Source organism: Hyalella azteca, unplaced genomic scaffold, assembly GCF_000764305.2.
Source record: "Hyalella azteca isolate HAZT.00-mixed unplaced genomic scaffold, Hazt_2.0.2 contig8914, whole genome shotgun sequence".
NCBI lineage: Eukaryota > Metazoa > Arthropoda > Malacostraca > Amphipoda > Hyalellidae > Hyalella > Hyalella azteca.
In genome coordinates, this window is record NW_025938997.1 from 235,500 (window position 1) to 255,592 (window position 20,093).

General features: G+C 43.6%; 1 protein-coding gene across 1 annotated transcript in view; it reads left to right on the forward strand.

The window, feature by feature from the left end:
* The first annotated feature begins 3,869 nt into the window (after positions 1-3,869).
* Positions 3,870-20,093, forward strand: part of LOC108674737 — a 48,474-nt gene continuing 32,250 nt past the window's right edge. The window contains exons 1-6 of the mRNA XM_018162703.1: positions 3,870-4,036; positions 16,445-16,544; positions 16,966-17,059; positions 17,612-17,754; positions 19,151-19,462; positions 19,739-19,957. Of these exons, the coding sequence (XP_018018192.1) occupies positions 4,031-4,036; positions 16,445-16,544; positions 16,966-17,059; positions 17,612-17,754; positions 19,151-19,462; positions 19,739-19,957 (874 nt within the window). The 5' untranslated portion in view covers positions 3,870-4,030. The remainder of the gene's footprint in view (positions 4,037-16,444; positions 16,545-16,965; positions 17,060-17,611; positions 17,755-19,150; positions 19,463-19,738; positions 19,958-20,093) is intronic.

A 20,093-nucleotide genomic window follows, 5' to 3' on the forward strand; every position in this document is an offset into this window, starting at 1 on the left:
TATCAAGAGCTGAGGCCCACATTATCAAGAGCTGAGGCCCACATTATCAAGAGCTGAGGCCCACATTATCAAGAGCTGAGGCCCACATTATCAAGAGCGAGTCTCCAGCTATCAACCTCCTAACTACAGGATTCGTCCGACGCTGAAATTACTTTCAGAGTAATTTTAAGCTTATATTTTAAGTATACCATTCATATGTACTAGTGTCATTTCCAAAAGTTCAATTTCAAGTGTTGTAAAACCTTCACCAGCTTGATAATGAAAATTGTATTTTCGAAACGTCGCAATCTATTAAAATGTCATTTGGAAACCTGCTTTTTGGTCTCCCGGCACCAGCAAGAAATTTTGTTCGACTCCTTGAAAAAAATGAACAAGAAGATTATTAATAAAAAAATTAGTTTTAGATGGCAGAATTTGTTGATTTATACGCATGCGATTAATGTCCAGAGAATTTGTTGATTTAAATTATCAAAGAGTCGGGCAATTCTTCAGATGACGTTGGTAGATCGAAAGGCATATTATCAAGAAGTAGTTTTAGCTTATTAACGACGTTTCGAATGCAGCAAACATTCATTTTCAAGTTACAAGAAGCATTAAATGTTGAAATTTTAGTGGAAATAAGTACATAATATACGTAAATAGAATACTACAGGTCTCATCATCAAGCATGAGTCTTCAGCTATTAATTTACAAACTACCGGATTTGTCAGGACGTTGAAACTGTTCTCGTAATTTAAGCGTTGATTTCAATCTGTATCCATAATACCTACCTATATATGTTTGTACTAATGTCATTTCAAAATTTCAAATTTATGTGTTGCAAAACTCTTCCTATACTTGATAATGAATGAAGTTGCATTCGAAACGTCGTTAAATTATAATAAAATGTCCCATGGCAACATGATATTTGACTTTTCAGTTGCTATAAAGAGAAAATAAGAAAATTGTCAATAAGAAATACTTTCTGGTATTCAATGAAACCTGCATATATATACCTGAAGACCTTTCATAAGTAACTCCCGCTGTAGAAATTATCTGATCACAAGAATTCTTTTTTTGTTTGTTGACCGACCACATAATGAAGATCAAAGATTTACAATTTCACATAGAGTAGAAGACGTTTTGTTACCCACAGAACTGAAGCAAACTATTGCTTCGCACGTAGATGAGCTAGTAAGGTGAAGTGACTAATACTGCCTTATAAGACTCCTGTCCAGTAGGGGTGAAGTAGTCGCTTAGATTTAGTGTTAAGATAAAAGATGTAAGTTAGCACATAATGATTGGAAAGAAATTCAGTGAAGCAGTTTTTAACAAAACTGATCACAAATTTTAATGCTAACAAATGGTAGCATACCTTGTTAATGCTACTAAAATTCTGGAAAATTCTGTACCTATGTCCCCGAGTAATCCTCTGAAGGCGCTGGTCCCCTCAGGGGAGACTTCTGACGCGTGTCTGTGCGCGTCAGAAGTCTTATGGGATTTCGCGTTTCTAGGGGATTGTTCCTGAGCGCCCCACCGCTGAGCTCGCGGTGTCTGACTGTAGGTCTCAGCTGTGGGGTTAAGTTATTATGTAGGTAGGATTCCTTACCTTAAGCTATTTTGTAGGTCGGATTCCTTACATCAAGTTATTTTGTAGCTAAGATTCCTTACATCAAATTATTATGTAGGTAGGATTCCTTACATTACGTTATCATGTAGGTATGATTCCTTTCATCAAGTTATTACGTAGGTAGGATTCCTTACATTTCCCTTCTCTGTCTCTCTCGTGCGGGCGGCCGACGTCCCGTGTAAGCGACCTCTTGTTCGATTGTCTTAGTTTCTGTTGCTTTTCACCTGTCCCTGCTTGTCTCTTCGTCTCTTTGAGACGAAGAGACAAGGAGGGTCTCTTTGAGATCTCTCAAAGAGACCCTCTTTGAGATCTCCACAAAGAGGGTCTCTTTGAGATTCACGCTACTTCTTTCGAGCCAGCTTCAGCGGGCTGGACATCTGAGACCTTCCGCCCCTTGTGGGTGATGAATGATTTTTTTGTTTAAGAAACTTGCGATAACTGAGACCTTCCACCTCTTTGGTGATGTTCATCTTAACTTTCGGTGCGAGATATCTAAATAGCTGAAGCGCTAGTAAATATTTGGCCACTAAACTAACCCCCTGAAGACGCTGGACGTAGAAGCAGGAAAATAACTCGTTACTAACACGACATGTGAGGACCACTTGAAAGAGTAAGCCAAGCATTGCTGAACGCGATACGGTCCTTCTGCTCTGGACCAGTTCATCCTTTCGTACATTCCGTAATAGAAATCATTTGCTTTCAGTGAGCCATAAAACTGTTCTTAAGTTCAGGGCACAGCGCGACAGCAGCAGGAGACGCGAAATCAGATACTGCGACTACAGACAAACGAATGCTTCAATTGTAGCACTACGCTACTGAGGGAAAATGCAGTTGAAAAAATTATTGACTGCTGATGAATATTAGTACCGATGGAGAATATTGTGTGAAACATAAATGTGTAACAAATGGTAGCTTGCGATAAATAAAAGGAAAACGCACATCAGGCAGAGAAAATAAAGTATATTTATTTGAGAGCGTGTAACTGGGTGATGCCACTACGCTGCTGGTTCTAGCAGTTTGCAACCATCTCGTGTCACCTCGTCTGCACATTTTCGCGTGCTCTCCTCCAAGCGACGATGTTGCTGGAGCCCAAACAGCGTACGAACAAACCGCTCCTGCTGGCCGACAAGGCGAAGGAGCTTCCATTACAACAAAACGGCCGATGTACATACATATACAAGGCTTACAAATTCGGGTGCGTTCATTGAAACGAAAAGGAAGATGCTTAGTCGTGGACGTAGAATAGTTAGGCTTTTCATTTAAATAGTTAGGCTTTCATTTAAATGGAGAGGAAGAGTTGCTGGCGCCAATGGGAAAATAAAGGGAGGGGAGATCTTATCTGAAATGCAGATAATGTTTCTTTCAGTATACGTTATCGTAGATGAGTAAAACATTGTGCTTTCCAATTTAACGGCGATCTTTTTATTTCTTTATAAAATCTGAGAATGTCTGCAGAAGGAGAATTTATTTCAGGAATGTATGTAAATGTATGTGCGTTCAGTGACAGTCGCTGCCCCAGTTCCTGGGCGCAGAACTGGCGGCGCCTTATCACCGCTACACGTGGTGACGATAGCGCGATGTGCAGTGAGGCGGTGCGTGGTGGACGGTGCGTGATGGGCGAAGGGTGGAGGACAGCGCGTGGTTTACGACGCGTAGTGGACTGTTTGTGATGGACGATGGGAGGAGGGCACGCGAAGGACAGCGCGTGGTGGACGGTGCTTGATGGAGGACGCGTGGTGGACGACGTCTTGCGTTTGGTGTAGTCCTGACTGGAGCAAAAGTTTGGTCGAGGGAGTCATATTATTTCTGATTTAAGCGATGACTTGGTGCCCCGGCATCCCGACAGCGCCCAGTTATGCTCAGTTTATTCAATCCCTCACCCCCCAGCTCACCCCCTCCCCCTGTTCCGGCTCTCTAATGCCCCATAAAGACTGGGTGGGTGCCCGCTTTCTCCTCAGACGCGGTGTCACCGCCGCAAGAGTGGCATGTGGGTGTGCGACGCTCCGCTCTCCGGTCCTGTTGACTCGGCTGTTATCTTTACCGCAAATTCAGTTGCTTCCTGTATTTATATACAAACTTAGTTCACAGAAATCCTTTGGAACAGAATGATGTTATCATCATTATTTTGGTGGAAATGTCTATATTATCAAATTTTATGTCTTATCATAGATATATTTGTAGTAAGTTCAAATCATAAAGATGATCGTGTGCCAGCAAGTATACTAGTCGTTTACCACTACTGGCATTTTTTTTATTTTCTAGGGTAATTTATCTGGCTTATTAGGAATTTTAATACACGTAAATAAAATTGTCAATAAAATAGGCGGATGTGTATTAGAATAATAGTATAATTTTGTTTTTAATTTTCACTCTATGAAAACTCGACAATAAAGAAGACTGACAGCGAGGGCCACGACCAGCATGAAGGTCTGTACCATTACTCATACCATTACTATTATATTGTACCATTACTCATACCATTACTATTATATTGTATCATTACTCATTTCAATATTATAGGACTTGTACCATTATCTAAACCTATACTCTTATAAAGTACCGGTACAATTTCTTGTAGCATTACACGTAACTACCATCACCCGTTATAGCTGCAGAACGCAACAGACAACATGCAGGAGCGGTATGTCCACTCCTGTTCACAGCTCGCTTCAGCAACGCGACGTTTATGTCAGACTGAAGCCTCCCGTTGTCTTTTGGGTGTTGACAAATATTGCGAGGCCCAGGAAATGAGTGAGACTTTTTCAAAATAGCGATGGACTTCTGTCCTTGTATGAGCCTTCATTTTCCTAAGCAAAAGGTCGTATCGGTGCTACTTGTGGAGGGGGGACACTATTTGGTTTATATGACCCAATGATTTCCTCAGTGCGAAGTTGTGTGGGGTAGGGTGGCCCAGTGGTTGCAGTTTAGAGTACCTGTGTTGGAGCAGATAAGTGCTGGTTCAATCCCAGCTACATGCGACAGTTTCTTGCCGTAATCGGCGAGAAGGCCGGGCGCCGGTAAGCGCAGTCAAATCGGAGTAGTGAGTTGCGTGTTCGAAACCGCGACAAGCTGTGAATGATGTGCGATGTTCAGACAGGTCTAACGGCTTAATGAACGCTGTAACCACTATGATACTTAACTATACTTGACTAAACTTAACTGCCTTGAATTAATCCATGAAGTCCCAAGGTTGGAACAGGTCAATAAGTTAGGACTCAAGTGAGCAAAATTACCTAATTTTATTTTTATTCTTCACAGAAGAAGCACAGCATGCCTCAATAGAAAGAGAAAAAACATGCTATTTGGTAATAAAAGCTTCCAGGTGAAAAGCTCATACAAGCTATAAAAAATATAACTCAGTACTCACTGAAGTGAGTGACAGAGCGCATTTTCTCGTCAATGAAAACTTGAGGTCACGGATGGACGGACAGACGGACGAACGGACAGACAGACAGACGGACATGGCGAGCACAATAGTGCATTTTTTCCATAAATGAGAAAATGCGCTAATAAAATGTATAAAAAAAATTTTAAAGACCACGTTTTTCATGTGGACTAAAAAGTAGAAAATAATTTTTCGGCAGCTACTGATCTCTGTTTGCTTTCATTCTCTTGGTCTTTTGTATTTCAGTTAAAATATTTTACAACATCTAAAAACCAAGAGAATGAAAGCAAACAGAGATCAGTATATAGCTGCCGAAAAATTATTTTCTACTTTTTAGTCCACATGAAAAACGTGGTCTGCAAAATTTTTGTTTATACTTTTTATTTTCTACTGTTTAGTTTTATGTTAGTTTGTATGCTTGTGCTGATCAAATCTTGCAATCGAACGTTTTTAGCTCTGAAAATCGCCGCTTTAGGGGGAATGGCGCTGCGATCGATTAAAGGAAAACAAATTTCCACTTCGAAAATTTATTTGTTTATAATAGTGATAAATACGCCTGGAAACGTGCAACAAATTATTGATTATTGTATTGTCATCGGGAGCTGAGCTTCCCTAAAAGTTTCAGAGCGCTAGCTAATGGGAAAGTTGGTGAAATATCGATTGCAAGATTTGATCATCACAAACATACAGACAGACAGACAGACGGACACGAAAGCGAGCTAAGAAAAACGTGGTAAAAAGCTTCGCATGCGTAATGGGTGACAAGTATGAACGTAATAGTGGCAACAAGTACAACGAAAATTAATACAAATATTACATTCTAAAGTAAAGGCACTACATAAGTTAATTGTCACAAGAAAAAACTATATGATTAACAAAGTTACGTTAATACTGAGCAAGAACATGATCACGAAATTTTGTCTTTAAAATTAATTTTGAACAGTTTATACTGAAAACATCAGGCAGTTCATTAAAATGTTTTACACAATTAAAAACAGTCCCATTATGTTCAATTTCTAAACGGACCGGTTGAAGGTTGAGACGAACGCCTCTGGTATCATGAAAATGATGAGGAACAAGAGGAGCAGAAAAACTTTCAAAAAGACGCTGATCATGAAAAAGTGCCCTATCCATAAATTGTAAAAGCTTAAATTTGTACATGTCGTCGAATTTAAGGATTTTTGACTGTCTATATAATACACTAGTACGAATCAATGGTACATAGTTAACATATCGAACCCTATAAAGATTGACCGCAGTGTCATGTTCATCAACGTGATAACCTGTTTTTTTTTGTACAGATAGGCACTCCACCCCATATTACAAGGGTATTAGAAAATTTAGATAAAAACAACGAATAGAAGAGCATTTTTAACGAGGAGAAAGGTAAGGTACTTGATAGAGCATGCAACACTTTGCTAAGTCCCTGGCAAACGGAAGTAATATGTTTTTTGAAAGACATTTAACTATAAAGGATTAAGCCAAAATACCGAAAATCATCAACCCATTCTAATATTGATTCATTAAAAGTGATGTTCGGAGAGGCGACAACGGGTCTAGACGTAAAAAGCATCAGTTTCGTTTCATCTGTGTGTTCCACTAACTTATTTACTAACAGCCATCTTGACAAGTCTGCTGACAGATCCGAAATGCTATCACACGCTTCATCGTAGGTACCTTTCGAGATATAAAAAACGGCAAAAAGCTTGCATCAGCAAAAAGCTTACAGTTCACATTAAAAGAAGAGGCGAAGTCATTTCTAAAAATATTAAAAAGAACAGGCCCCAGAACAGCGTCCTGTGGTACTCCAATCGTGATTGGTCTTGAGGGCGATTTGAACTCGCTCAATGAAACATACTGTTCTCTATTGGTTAGGTAGTGACTTTTATTGGTTAGTTATGATTTTATTGGTTTGGCTGGAACAGGGCTCCTCACTTTTTTTCAGCAAGTAATGATATCAGAAGTGGACAAAAGTAGCTCAAATTTTACGTTTGAAAAGTAACTAAAGGAAGTCGCATTTGTACAAACATAAGTTCAACCGAAAAATGGGGGATTATTGGCCATTATCTGATATTGAAGGGAGGACTGCAAAGCCAAGACAAGAGGACATCTTCCGGCGATCTCGTTTCTTGAACAAAAGACAATGGAAAAGCACAGGAATCACAGATATAAAATCTATTCATCAAACCCAGATAAGATGCGGTTGTCGGTAACCTTACGATGTTGTTACGGTTCCGAGTATGCGACTGCACGACAAGCTGCGGTCACCGTAACCCGGGATAGTTGCGGTCACCGTAACCCGGGATAGTTGCGGTCACCGTAACCCGGGATAGTTGCGGTCACCGTAACCCGGGATAGTTGTGGTCACCGTAACCCGGGACAGTTGCGGTTACCGTAACTCGGGTCAGTTGCGGTCACCGTAACCCGGGACAGTTGCGGTCACCGTAACTCGGGACAGTTGCAGTCTCCGTAACTCGGGACAGTTGCGGTCACCGTAACTCGGGACAGTTGCGGTCACCGTAACCCGGGACAGTTGCGGTCACCGTAACCCGGGATAGTTGTGGTCACCGTAACCCGGGACAGTTGCGGTTACCGTAACTCGGGACAGTTGCGGTCACCGTAACCTGGGAAAATTGCGGTCACTGCAACCTGTCCTGACCGGCGAATACATTAGTGCTGGGGCCGGCAAGCCGAACCTTAGAACTGAATTAATTAATTATGATTTAATGCAAGCAGACCGCTACTCTGCACCGCGCGGCGGACTATGCAGTTATAGCTGCTCTCTATTGTCCATGTGCCTTACTGCTGCAGTCAAAGCTTGTGTCGCGAGGTCGCCTCAGTGACGTCATGCAGTGCCTGCTGTGACCGCAACCTCCGCGTACCCGGAGTATCCTCCATGTTCATGATTATTTTATGATCAGCTTCACTGTTAATTCTTCTTAAACTCGTTTTGGGTTTGCAATTCCCATTAATTATTTTGAACCTTACTTGCTCCCTTGCTGCTCACGCTCGTGTATTGTAGTCTAGATTACATAGGCTCCAGGTACTCCTGAAACCCCATAAGTTCCAGGTACTCCTGAAACCCTATAGGCTCCAGGTACTCCTGAAACTCCATAGGCACCAGGCACTTAGTGACCCCATAGGCTCCAGGTACTCCTGAAACCCCATAGGCTCCAGGCACTCTAGTGACCGCATATGCTCCAGGTACTTCAGAAACCCCATAGGCTCCAGGCACTCTAGTGACCGCATAGGCTCCAGATACTTCAGAAACCCCATAGGCTCCAGATACTCCTGAAACCCCATAGGTACCCCAGGTTCTCCAGTAACCTCAGAACCCGCAGGTACCTAAATTACTAGTTTTCCGTGTACTCCAGATTCCCTAGATTCCTTGGTTGCTCGAATTCTCTAGATATACTAACACAAATTCCCCATATACCACAGTTACTCCATACACTTCAGACCTGCTCCTCCGTGTATACTATATATTCCCTTATTCACTTCATATACTTCATATACTCACTTCATATACCGCCGATCATAAAAATATCTCGTACACTCCAGGTGCTCAAAATACATCAGTTAATTCAAACACGATGGCTGCAAAATAATAGTTCCAATAGCCCATGCAGTTATCGATATCGAACAATATCTCCCGACAGTCTAAGCACTTAATTCACTCATTCCCATCCTAAATAATCCAGAAATTCTTCCATTCAAAGGAGATTCGCTAATACATCAGATACGTAAGATACTTTTTTATTATCAGGTACTCAATCATACCCAAATACTCTATCATTACTCTGGCTAGCTTGATACTCCCCCTACCTCAATGACTCATACCCCAAGCACCCAAGACATTCCTCTTACCGCGTTCGTTCATCCCATCCATGCTCCTGTTACTTGTTCCTCCCGTTATTGCCCAAACCCATTCCCCCCCTTCGAATAGAGTCCGTTTTAGAAAAGCTCGTGGCGAAGGGAGGGCAGAAGACCACCCCTTTTCCCCACCCATTCCTTCACGTCGCCCCTTCCGCTGCCAGGACAACAGTTGGGAGGGGGGATGGGGAAGAATGTGGGAGGGAGGGAACAGGATACCCAAGCGGGCCAACCTCTGACCAGCAAGGACAGCCGGCAACGAGCGGACCGGGACGGGAATATAGGGCACTGTGCCCTGGGCCGGTTATTGGGCAGCCGTGGGTCAGTGACCAGCGCGGTCGTAACCGTTAGGTCTTTGTATAATTGAATAACAGCTGTACTGGAGCTGTATAATGTATTGTGTGCATATATACGGCGTAATGTATTGTGTGCACATATACGGCGTGATGCATTGTGTGCACATACAGCGTGATGTATTGTGTGCATATATACGGCGTGATGTATTGTGTGCATATATACGGCGTGATGTATTGTGTGCACATATACGGCGTTATGTATTGTGTGCACATATACGGCGTAATGTATTGTGTGCACATACGCATGGCTCTACGGCTGTTAGAGGCGCAACTCGGTTACAAATTACTGCTGTTACACGTACTGTTTGTTCACAGAAACCATCACCAGCGTAACGCATTGTAACGCGTGGTGACATCACTTAGCTGCCGTGTGTGATAATAAAACGTACCTAAATAACGTGGCCGGGGGCCAGACTGATGAGCGACCGGGAACAATTGAGTAAGCATTTACCTGCAAGCGATCCCGACGACGCTCGGGACAATAAGACTGAGATTGGTTAATCCATGCATCAAATCTCATTCCTAGCAATCTTCCTAATTACATAGCTGGAGTAAGATTTATTTGAAAATTACCCGATCGAAACCTCATTAAACCTCATTTTTCCAGCAATGCCGTGTAATCCCGCTACTAGAAATAATATTTTCAGACCAGGTATAATGTCTCGGGGCTGTAAGTACTTAGACGCTAAAATAAGCCCAGTAATTTATTACCAGGCTTCAAACAAACGAGCACAGACTCTGAAATTTGTTGAATATTTTAGAGTATTTTGTGTGTTTACAGTCTAGCGCCGCGAATATTGGCTGGTCTTATATACGTGTTTGCAATAACTGCATGTTGTGTCAGGATATTGCCTTTTCATTTTCAGCAGCCGAATTATCAGGCGTTGCATTTTTTATTTTCATGAAGTAACGAAAAATTCCGTGCAATGCCGGGTAAAACTGTGAAAATTTCTAAAACAAATTTAATAAACATTCTTCACTAAAATTCTAATTGTTATAAATAAAATGACTGATTACTTTTGGAAGCCAATTGCGCGCTTTGGGATAAATGCTAGATGTCTCACCGAACCTGCTACCATATATTTCTAAATATGCTTGTAAAATTTTGTAAAATTTACTTGAAAATTTTAAATCAGTCAGCTTCGTGATTGAAAGGGGTTCGCGCAGCCAACATAGGCGTGATGTAATAGCAAGTAATATCATTGGCTCAAGTTAATATATATAAGGCTGCATATCTCGCGTATACTATATAAATGACATTCTAGGGTACAGTTATAGCGGTTGCTTCGGCAATCGTGAATTGCTAGCATATAGAATTCCAGGCGGAAAAATAATAGCAAGTTGAATGCTTGCAGTGAATAATTGGCATGTGACATCCATGTAGTGAATAAATAACATGCAGCAATCTCGATGTAAATTAATAGCTGTGGCATGCTCGGTGTCCCAGCACTGCGATGAGGACGTGTTAAGCAAAGTCATTAACGTGAATAAATCTCTCGCGTCCCCGGCACTATACGGCTCAAGTCTGCACAATGCAGCCGCTGCTTCTTCGATATCTGCACTGCAGCCCCGTTACCTGCTCAACATAAAGACCCCCTGCAGACCGCACGATGTTTCCCTGACATACCTGCTCCGTTGCTGCGCCTTTGCTGCGCTGTTGCTGCGCCGTTGCTGCGCTGTTGCTGCCGCCTTTGCTGCTCCGTTGCTGCGCCTTTGCTGCGCCGTTTCTGAGCCGTTGCTGCTCCGTTGCTGCGCCTTTGCTGCGCTGTTGCTGCACCGTTGCTGCACTGTTGCTGCCGCCTTTGCTGCTCGATGCTGCGTCTTTGCTGCGCTGTTGCTGCGCTGTTGCTGCCGCCTTTGCTGCTCCGTTGCTGCGCCTTTGCTGCGCCGTTTCTGAGCCGTTGCTGCTCCGTTGCTGCGCCTTTGCTGCGCTGTTGCTGCGCCGTTGCTGCGCTGTTGCTGCCGCCTTTGCTGCTCCGTTGCTGCGCCTTTGCTGCGCCGTTTCTGAGCCGTTGCTGCTCCGTTGCTGCGCCTTTGCTGCGCTGTTGCTGCGCCGATCTTGCGCAGTTGCAGTCTTCTTGACTCGATAATTTATTCCGCCTTATCGCGGTTCGGAATCACGGGAAGTTCCGATGTCAGGAAATATATTGCGGCCTCTGAGACTCGCAGGCACCGTTAGGCTCCACTTTTTTTCGTGATTTAATGAGACTTTGCAAGCGCGGTTCGATATCATCTCATGAATTTATAAATATTTATTGAGTATGGGGACTGTATGTTTATATCTATTACCAACAGGACATTGCTGCATTTTAAACAAGTGAATTTATCTGGGTTACGGCGTCCCCGTTAGGTTCCTCCTTTTAGGTCGTTTCTCAATGTATTACTTTGAAGAACCAAAAAATTAAGATTTGGAAAGCATGAATTCAAAATAAAGTGGTCGAGTAACTTCTAATTTGACAGCATTTTCCTCGTGATTCGTACCGATTCGTGGACATCTTTAATTCGCTAAATGTTTTGGACAATTCCCGTCAATTTAAATTCCAAAAGTTTGCATTTAAATAGAAATGTAACTTGACAGCTCGAACCTGATCTATACTTTGTCGTATTGCCGGTATCACCATCTTGGCCGGAACACCTCACTGAAAGTACCGAATTTAGTTGCATCAAGTATTTTTATAAAAACCCTTCAGTTTTTGAGTTTGGGTTGCCTTAAATCCGCGTTCAGGTTTTAGGATAACCACGGTTTCAACAAGTTTCCTTTTTATTGAATGAAGAATTGTATGTGTAAAAACAAACATAAATATATTAACTCTATAAATTTCAATGTAGGCTTATAATATTCATATATGACAAATAATCATAAAACTATAAACAAGTTAGAGAAAGGCATATAATCAACGCACTGAAATATGGTGGGCATATTTGACGCAGGCTACGAACAACTGAGGTGGCATGAAACTATTTGATACGTCGTTGACTAGCTTTTACACTCTAAAGGTCTGATGAACAAGTAAAACATAGGAGCCCATAAGAAATAGACAATTAAAAACTATGCTTACAAAAGGTTTGCTAAAAATATTTACAAGTTTTGTTTGATGTCTCTTGCATCAAGTAACTTAGTTTGATGTCTCTTGCATCAAGTAGTTTAGTTTGATGCCTCTTGCATCAAGTTGTTTAGTTTGATGTCTCTTGCATCAAGTAGTTTAGTTTGATGTCTCTTGCATCAAGTTGTTTAGTTTGATGTCTCTTGCATCAAATAGTTTAGTTTGATGTCTCTTGAATCAAGTAGTTTAGTTTGATGCCTCTTGCATCAAGTAGTTTAGTTTGATGTCTCTTGCATCAAGTAGTTTAGTTTGATGTCTCGTGCATCAAGTAGTTTAGTTGATGCCTTTTGCATCAAAGGTATAATTTATGATGAGAAGCCGAATACGAGAAAGCTGAATAATAAAAATCGAATAGAAAATGCAGGTCAAGAAGATAAGAGTATTTAAGTTCTGGCCGCAGGAGCAAGCAACTACTCAGGTTATTTCTCTACCTGACAGCAACATCTTTTCGTCATTTCTGACAGCAACATCTTCGTCTGCGTTGTTGCAAATAGAAACCTTGTCAGCGATGTCCAGTCCCAGCAAATTATCGCAACTTTGAGGACGTTCGCAGCCCTCGCTATCAAATACCGAGACCTCGTCTGCACACTCAGATCAATGAGCGAGACTTGGTCTTAATAGCGATGCAATTTTTGCTCCTGTGTGTATCATCTGGACACAGTTTGGCCCGGTATAAGGGCGCATCAGTGCCATTATAAGGACAGTTTGATCCATTAATTGTTCTGAACGTATAAATGGACCAGCAGGGGAGCTGGGGGTGGTGGCGACCAGCCTGATGCTCAAGGCGCGTTCGCAGTAATGAAATGCACGAGGTTCTCTAATGGATTCGTAACGGAGAGCAATATAAAAGATAAGAGTTGTTGCAGCGCTGCTGTTACAGGCGCCGTGATAAAGAGCTTACAGGCAGGGTATAGCGTTAATTAAGGGGTGGTATGGTGTTGGAAATTTCTGACGTTCTTAAATTGTAACATCTTTGATTCTTTTTCTTCATGCCTATTGTTGGGTATGGATTTGTAACTAGAGTTGTTGGCATTGTAACTTGATGGTGAAAGCACCTATCTTCATGGACGCGCTTCGGCAGTCTGTAATTAACGCCATACCTTCTTAATTCTAATTTTTTGTTAGAGTGATCACTCTCAGTTTTCATTTTGTTTATTTAAGTTGAAGTGCATGTTCGCTCTTCCTTTATTTAGGAGGCAGACACCGATTTAAACTTGGGCATTTGCCCTCTGTGGTATAACCACCTTGGCCTTAGGCTTATAACGAACTTGAAGTTAAATTCTTATCTATATGTATATTTAATCCTTCCTTGATTGAAGAACCTAGTTCTTCTTACTGTTAAATTCATGAATGCTTCGGAGTCTGCCTCTCCTTCTACTATCATAATTTTCCCTGTATATGGCCTCTTATTTGCCTCTTAAAATTGTCTACCGCTTAGTCGCAAAAGATTTTAAGGTGGGTTCAAGAGGTTGTTATAAACTTGCGAAACTGTGCGATATAAATTGAACATTGCTCAAGATCATTGTTACTCGCTTGTTTACATGCGTTTCTCACTATATGGTATCTTTCTTCCCATAGAATAACCATTACTCTGGTGGTGTCGGTCTGCATCCTTTTTTTGGCTCGAGACCGCAACAACTTAACTATATTTTCGCTACTTACCTGTTTCAGANTACAGCAGAGTGCACATCAGACTGTACAGCAGAGTGCACATCAGACTGTACAGCAGAGTGCACATCAGACTGTACAGCAGAGTGCACATCAGACTGTACAGCAGAGTGCACATCAGACTGTACAGCAGAGTGCAAGTAACCGGTTCTGGGCGTCTCAGCGCGGCGGAGACGCTGCTGCGCTGCTCTTATCCGCGCAGGAATGCAACACAAAATATGTAACGCGAGGCAACTAGCAGAATAATCCCACCGGACAACGAAACCCACCGTGCAACTCAAGAGGTGCAACCCGGGCTACTCAACCCAAAGGGTGTAACCTAATTTAGGCTCCCTAAAGTTTGCAACCAAAGGTGTAACTTAATTGAGGCTCTTTAAGATATGCAACCCCTGGCATTTAATCAAAGTGGAATTACTTTAGGGTTTCAAGCAACGTAATTCAGCAACCCACAGAGCTCTGCCCAACGTACTAAATCAGCACCTCAGATGCTGAGTGCTGATGTCGCTGCTGCCATCATATGCGTCAGCTCCTGCTGCCCTCAAGTATCAGCTCCTGCTGTCCTCAAGTGTCAGCTCCTGCTGCCCTCAAGTATCAGCAATGGTATGCCGGCATTGATGAGTTGTTTCTCTCCCGAACATGTTCCTGCCGTCAACGTCATCCTCTTCAGAGCGCGAGAGTTGTCGTTGTCTTCAACTCCGTGAACTAAAAATTTTTGCAGTGTAAAGTTGGCGGCTAATCTCCTCGGCGTATCAGGTAATATCCTCTTCAACTTCCATCAGCTCTGGACTCGAAGACTAACCCGTAACGCAACCCGTTGAAGGCGTTCTTTGGAACCCCGTCCCTACCAAATATAACCCTAAGAAATCCATCCTCCTGATCAGGCAGTCCTCAGAGAAGCAACCCCTTGTTGAGGCAGCCCCCACAAAAACAGCCCTCGGTTGAGGCAGCCCTCACAAAAGCAACCCTCGGTTGAGGCAGCTTTCACAAAAACAATCCTTTATTTGAGGCAGCCCTCACAAAACCGACCCCCAACCCCTCTCTCCGCCGCCTCCTTGAGTCGTCGTGGTTTTGTGGCGTCAAGGTCGCTCCTTTCTCTGCCCCCAGGCGCTTCAGGCGTCCGATGCCATGAGTTAGGGAGACGTATGGGCGCTGTATGGCGGGCGTCAGAGAGGCGTGTGGGCGCTGTATGGCGGGCGTCAGAGAGGCGTGTGGGCGCTGTATGGCGGGCGTCAGAGAGGCGTGTGGGCGCTGTATGGCGGGCGTCAGAGAGACATTTGGGCGCCGTAGGACGGGAGTCAGAGAGGCATATGGGCGCCGCAGTGCGGGCGCCAGGGAGGCGTATGGGCGCCGTAGGGCGGGCGTCAGAGAGAGGCATATATATGGGCGCTGTAGAGTGGGCGTGAGGGAGACATATGGGCGCTGTAGGACGGGCGCCATTGAGGCGTAGGGAGCGACGTAGGGCGGGCGCTGTATCAAATGTGAACCTGAGTGAGAGGTTGTGGAGGTGCCTCTACTAGAGCGCAACCTCGACAAGAAAGCGATAACCTGCAGCGGGACAAGATATGAGCAAAACAAACCACAACAGAACCACAACACGACCACAACACGACCACAACACGACCACAACAGAACCACAACACGACCACAACTTTCACCTCATCATCTCATATGTCTTTTGTTCATTTCTTCGCGTGTAGGTGAATGCGAGTGAAGAAATGACAGAGTAACATGGGGCGGCCTAGCCGCTGTTGAGTACGCATGGCTGGCGACATTTTCAATAGCTAGACAAACTGAACTTTTGACGAAAATAACTAATTTACTTTGCTTTATTGAAACATGATGTGCTATAATATCGTTTGTTAAATAATATATTAAGTTTTGCTTCCTGTATTACATTTAGTTATCATTTTTTTCGGGACACCGTGTGCTGCGTGACAACGAAGCTGTCCGTTTAAATTAATTCTTCCATCACGCGGCAAAACACAGCGGCAATAATATCTTCTCTTCCATAAAAAAAACGTGTTGAAATCAAGCAAATAAGCGTTGCTGGATAGTGATTGGCAGGCAGTGTTGAGTTGCTGAATGATGATTTGTTGACGTGCCTACAAAGTCAAGCCCATCGCTGAGACCTGAGACCCATAATTATAGTGGTTGTCGCTCCAATTCATCTTATACATTCTTGAAAAATTTACTAGAAATTTAAAAGCGAAGAAAACGCCACAAAAATTCATCATTTCTCTATTGAAAACGCTTCGGAGACCAGCTCTATCGTCTCCTAGCTCTCCGAAACGTTTTCACTAGAGAAATGCTGAATTTTTGTGGCGTTTTCTTCGCTTTTAAATTTCTAGTGAATCTGCGATTCAAGCAATCTAGTGACATTATTGCATGACAATTTTTCTTGACAAATTTCATAAATTTCTATTCTCAAAAATAAGTTATTTTTCTACAGGCTGCACACAGCGCCGTGGCGACCGCCGGGCTGCTGGCGCTGATCTGCGCCGGCGCTGCGCAGGCCGCCTACGGTCCCTCCGGGGCTGTGGGGACCATCGGTGAGGCGGCGGTGGGGGTTTAGTGGGCTGGGTGGTAAGTGGGATGGGGGAGTTTAGATGGTTGTGGGGGTCACGATGGTTGTGAGGCTCACGATTGTTGTTGTTGAAAATGTTCAATTTCTCGTTAGATCGTCGTAAACATTCAAATTTGTTAACATTAGAGGCGGCCATGTCTAATTCAACAAATAAAGCTATTGTATCGCTATTTTGTAACCCCAAACTTTTGTAAAATGCTGCATTGTGCAATGAAAAATTTGCGAGTTTTGTGGAACAGGTGTTGATAGCAGTCATGACCATAATAGGAATTGAAGGAGATTCACAAAGTACATCATATATCAGACTTTCTTAGAACAATAGTGAAATTTATTCAACTTTAGCATGAAAAATCCCCAACTAATACATCCTCAATATTATTCCCCAGACTTCAGGTACCCTGACTACATCGTCAAGCCCCTCGTCCCCTGCCCCTCCGTGGGGGTCTTCCCCCACCCCCGTAACTGCACCTGGTATTACAGGTACGTGGTACTACAGGTACGTGGTACTGCAGGTACGTGGTACTACAGGTACGTGGTACTCCACTGGATTGCCAGTTTCCCGTATTACGGTGATTTTCGAACAGTTTACATAGGTGCTCCCGGTTAAGCTACAGATACGAAGTGCTGCTGCCGTTTCCAGTATATATCATTGACGCCATAACTTTGACACGTTATGAATAATATCTCACAATACCATAACAAGACAATACTGTGACGTACCCGTGACAGGTGTAGCCCATAATACCGTAATAAGACAATACCGCGACGTCCTCGAGACAGGTGTAGCCCACAATACCGTAATAAGACAACACCGCGACGTCCTCCAGACAGGTGTAGCCCACAATACCGTAATAAGACAATACGACGTCCTCGAGACAGGTGTAGCCCACAATACCGTAATAAGACAATACCGTGACGTCCTCGAGACAGGTGTAGCCCAGAATACCGTAATAAGACAATACTGTGACGTCGTCGTGACAGGTGTAGCCCACAATACCGTAATAAGACAATACCGTGACGTCCCCGTGACAGGTGTTACGACCGTCACGGGTTGGGCTTCTTCAACCGCGCGTACTTCGAGTGCGAGGCGGGGACGGTGTTCTCCGACGCCCTGGACCAGTGCGTGCACGGCAATCCACTGCACACCTGCACCCCTCAACCCATCAACCCATCCGGTGAGTGAGCAATGCCACAACCATATCCCGACCCCACCATACCGCCCGATGAGAACTATAGGGCTTCAATCCATTCCCTGCCTCACCATCCCGCCCAATGAGAACTAGTGCCTCAACCCATTCCATGCCCCACCATCCCGCCCGATGAGATAGTGCCTTAACCCATTCCCGACCCCATCATTCCGCCCGATGGAAGTGCCTCAACCCCTTGCCGAACCCACCATCCCGCCTGATGAGTGAGCAATGCCACAACTCCATCCCGGCTCACCATCCTGCCTGATGAGAACTATAGTGCCTCAACCCCTTTCCGACCCTACTATCCCAATTGGTGGGTGAACATTTTGTTGGCAACGGGAATGGCTTTTACAATGAATTATGCATCATATGATGCTCAGCGTTAGCAATGAGACTGATTCAGTCAACATTGGCGGTGGAGTCAATAACTGCAAGCACTCACAATGCGGCTTCGTTGATTGCCCGCGAGATTTGAAGGTCCCCTGCAGTCAGCGGTTACTGAGTCAATTCTGTTGCCAACACGCTTTTTTTTCAATCTTGGCCCAGTACCAAATTGTGCAAGAAGTTCAAATAAAAGCCATCACGCAACTCGTGCAACCTTCACTACCGACTCGTTAGCCGCCGTATTCTTGAGTAAATGAAAATTTCATAAAAACGCGAAAAATGTAGTTGTTGCGCAGCAAATTACAAATTTAGCAGATATTGAATAGTGGCTATTTTTTGTAGGCGGTTTGGCCTTTTTTGCCAAATTCCGGCAATTTCATAATCTGCATAACTCCTGCATAGTCGCATCCATCAATATTTGTGAAGGTTATCGGGCGGTTGGGCGGTTTCGGTTGCTCATTTCTTTGTATTTCAAAATGCCGACAAAGAAATGTACTACCAATGTATGAAATTTAATATGCAACTTTCTTATTCAGTACACACGGGAATTTCTTTCAAATTCAATCCATTAATTGGGATTCGGAATATTTTGCAGTACTATTCTAGTTTTTTGGGTACAGTTTATGTACTTTTCTTAAATTTGCAATAAAATTGTAATATAATTCACAATTCTTCATGCGGAGCGATCATCAATCAAATGCCTAGCTTTTTAGAAGCTAATATACAATATAATAGTATTGCATAGGAATTCTGTAAAAGTTTTGATACCCGATTGATTTATTCAGAACAAATTTTAATTATGATCTTACATTAATATTTTTCCCCCGATATTATTTAATACTGCCCTCATTAAAATCAGAGCGTTTCCATTTAACATAAGTCATCTGTATTTTACTTGCGTATGACTCTATTTTCTGTCGTTATTATAAAAATTTGTCTATGGCATTTTTTGTTTAACTGACGTAATTTTTTTATAAATTTTTCTTTCCCACCACAGTTCCGCCGTACCCCTCAACCCCTCCAACGCCTCCGTACACCTCAACCCCTCCAACGCCCCCGTACCACTCAACCCCTTCAGTGTCTCCTTATCCCACACTCTCCCCAACGCCTCCCCCAGCCCCGACGTGCAGGGAGGTGGTGGAAGGGTGCGGGCAGTACGGGGTGTGTCAGAACTCCGTGGCAGTGACCCACTTCGTACAGCTGGCAGAGCTGTGTCAGGTGGCAGAGATACGATGCACTAACGGCACCACAACAAGGCTGTGCCCCGTGGGGTACTGGCTGAACCGTGCCCAGCAACGCTGCTACCCAGGTGGGGCCCAACCCCTTTTGGGAGGTTTTTTAGGAATAAAGGAACAGTTTTTTGTAGAATTTACTAAATCTTTTTCCTAACACGGGTACGTCATATAGTGATTGTGATACTTCTTGTGAAAGCATCAGAATAAAAAACCTACATGACGCATACTGATGGAAATGGAAAGTCATCAGCTACCGAAGATTTCTGAAATTTGTATTGTAAATCTGAGTTAATTCTTCATACTTGTTAAGAAAATAAGAAATGTGTTACATGAGAGCCCCCAACTGCCAGACACCTTCCTGTGCCGCATCCCTCCCCGGGTGGGAGGCCACGAGGTGGTGTGCGAGGACCGAGTGGGCGGCTGTCGGGAGCTCACCTGTGGTGGGCTGGTCACTCGTTCCTGTGACGTGACGCAGGTGTGCTCCAAAGGCGGTACCGTCACCAGCCAGCGCCCACTCTGCCCACCTCTGCACCACTTCGACCCTCACGCCAACACCTGCGCTCCCAGCGGTGCGTAGAGCCTCTTATTAGAGTGCCTGCTACAGGGGTGCCTCTTACAGGGGTGAATAATAACAAGTTTCTTTTCAACTCGATACTAATTCTTTCTTTTTATTTATTTAAATTGAAAAAAAACTCCCCAGGAACA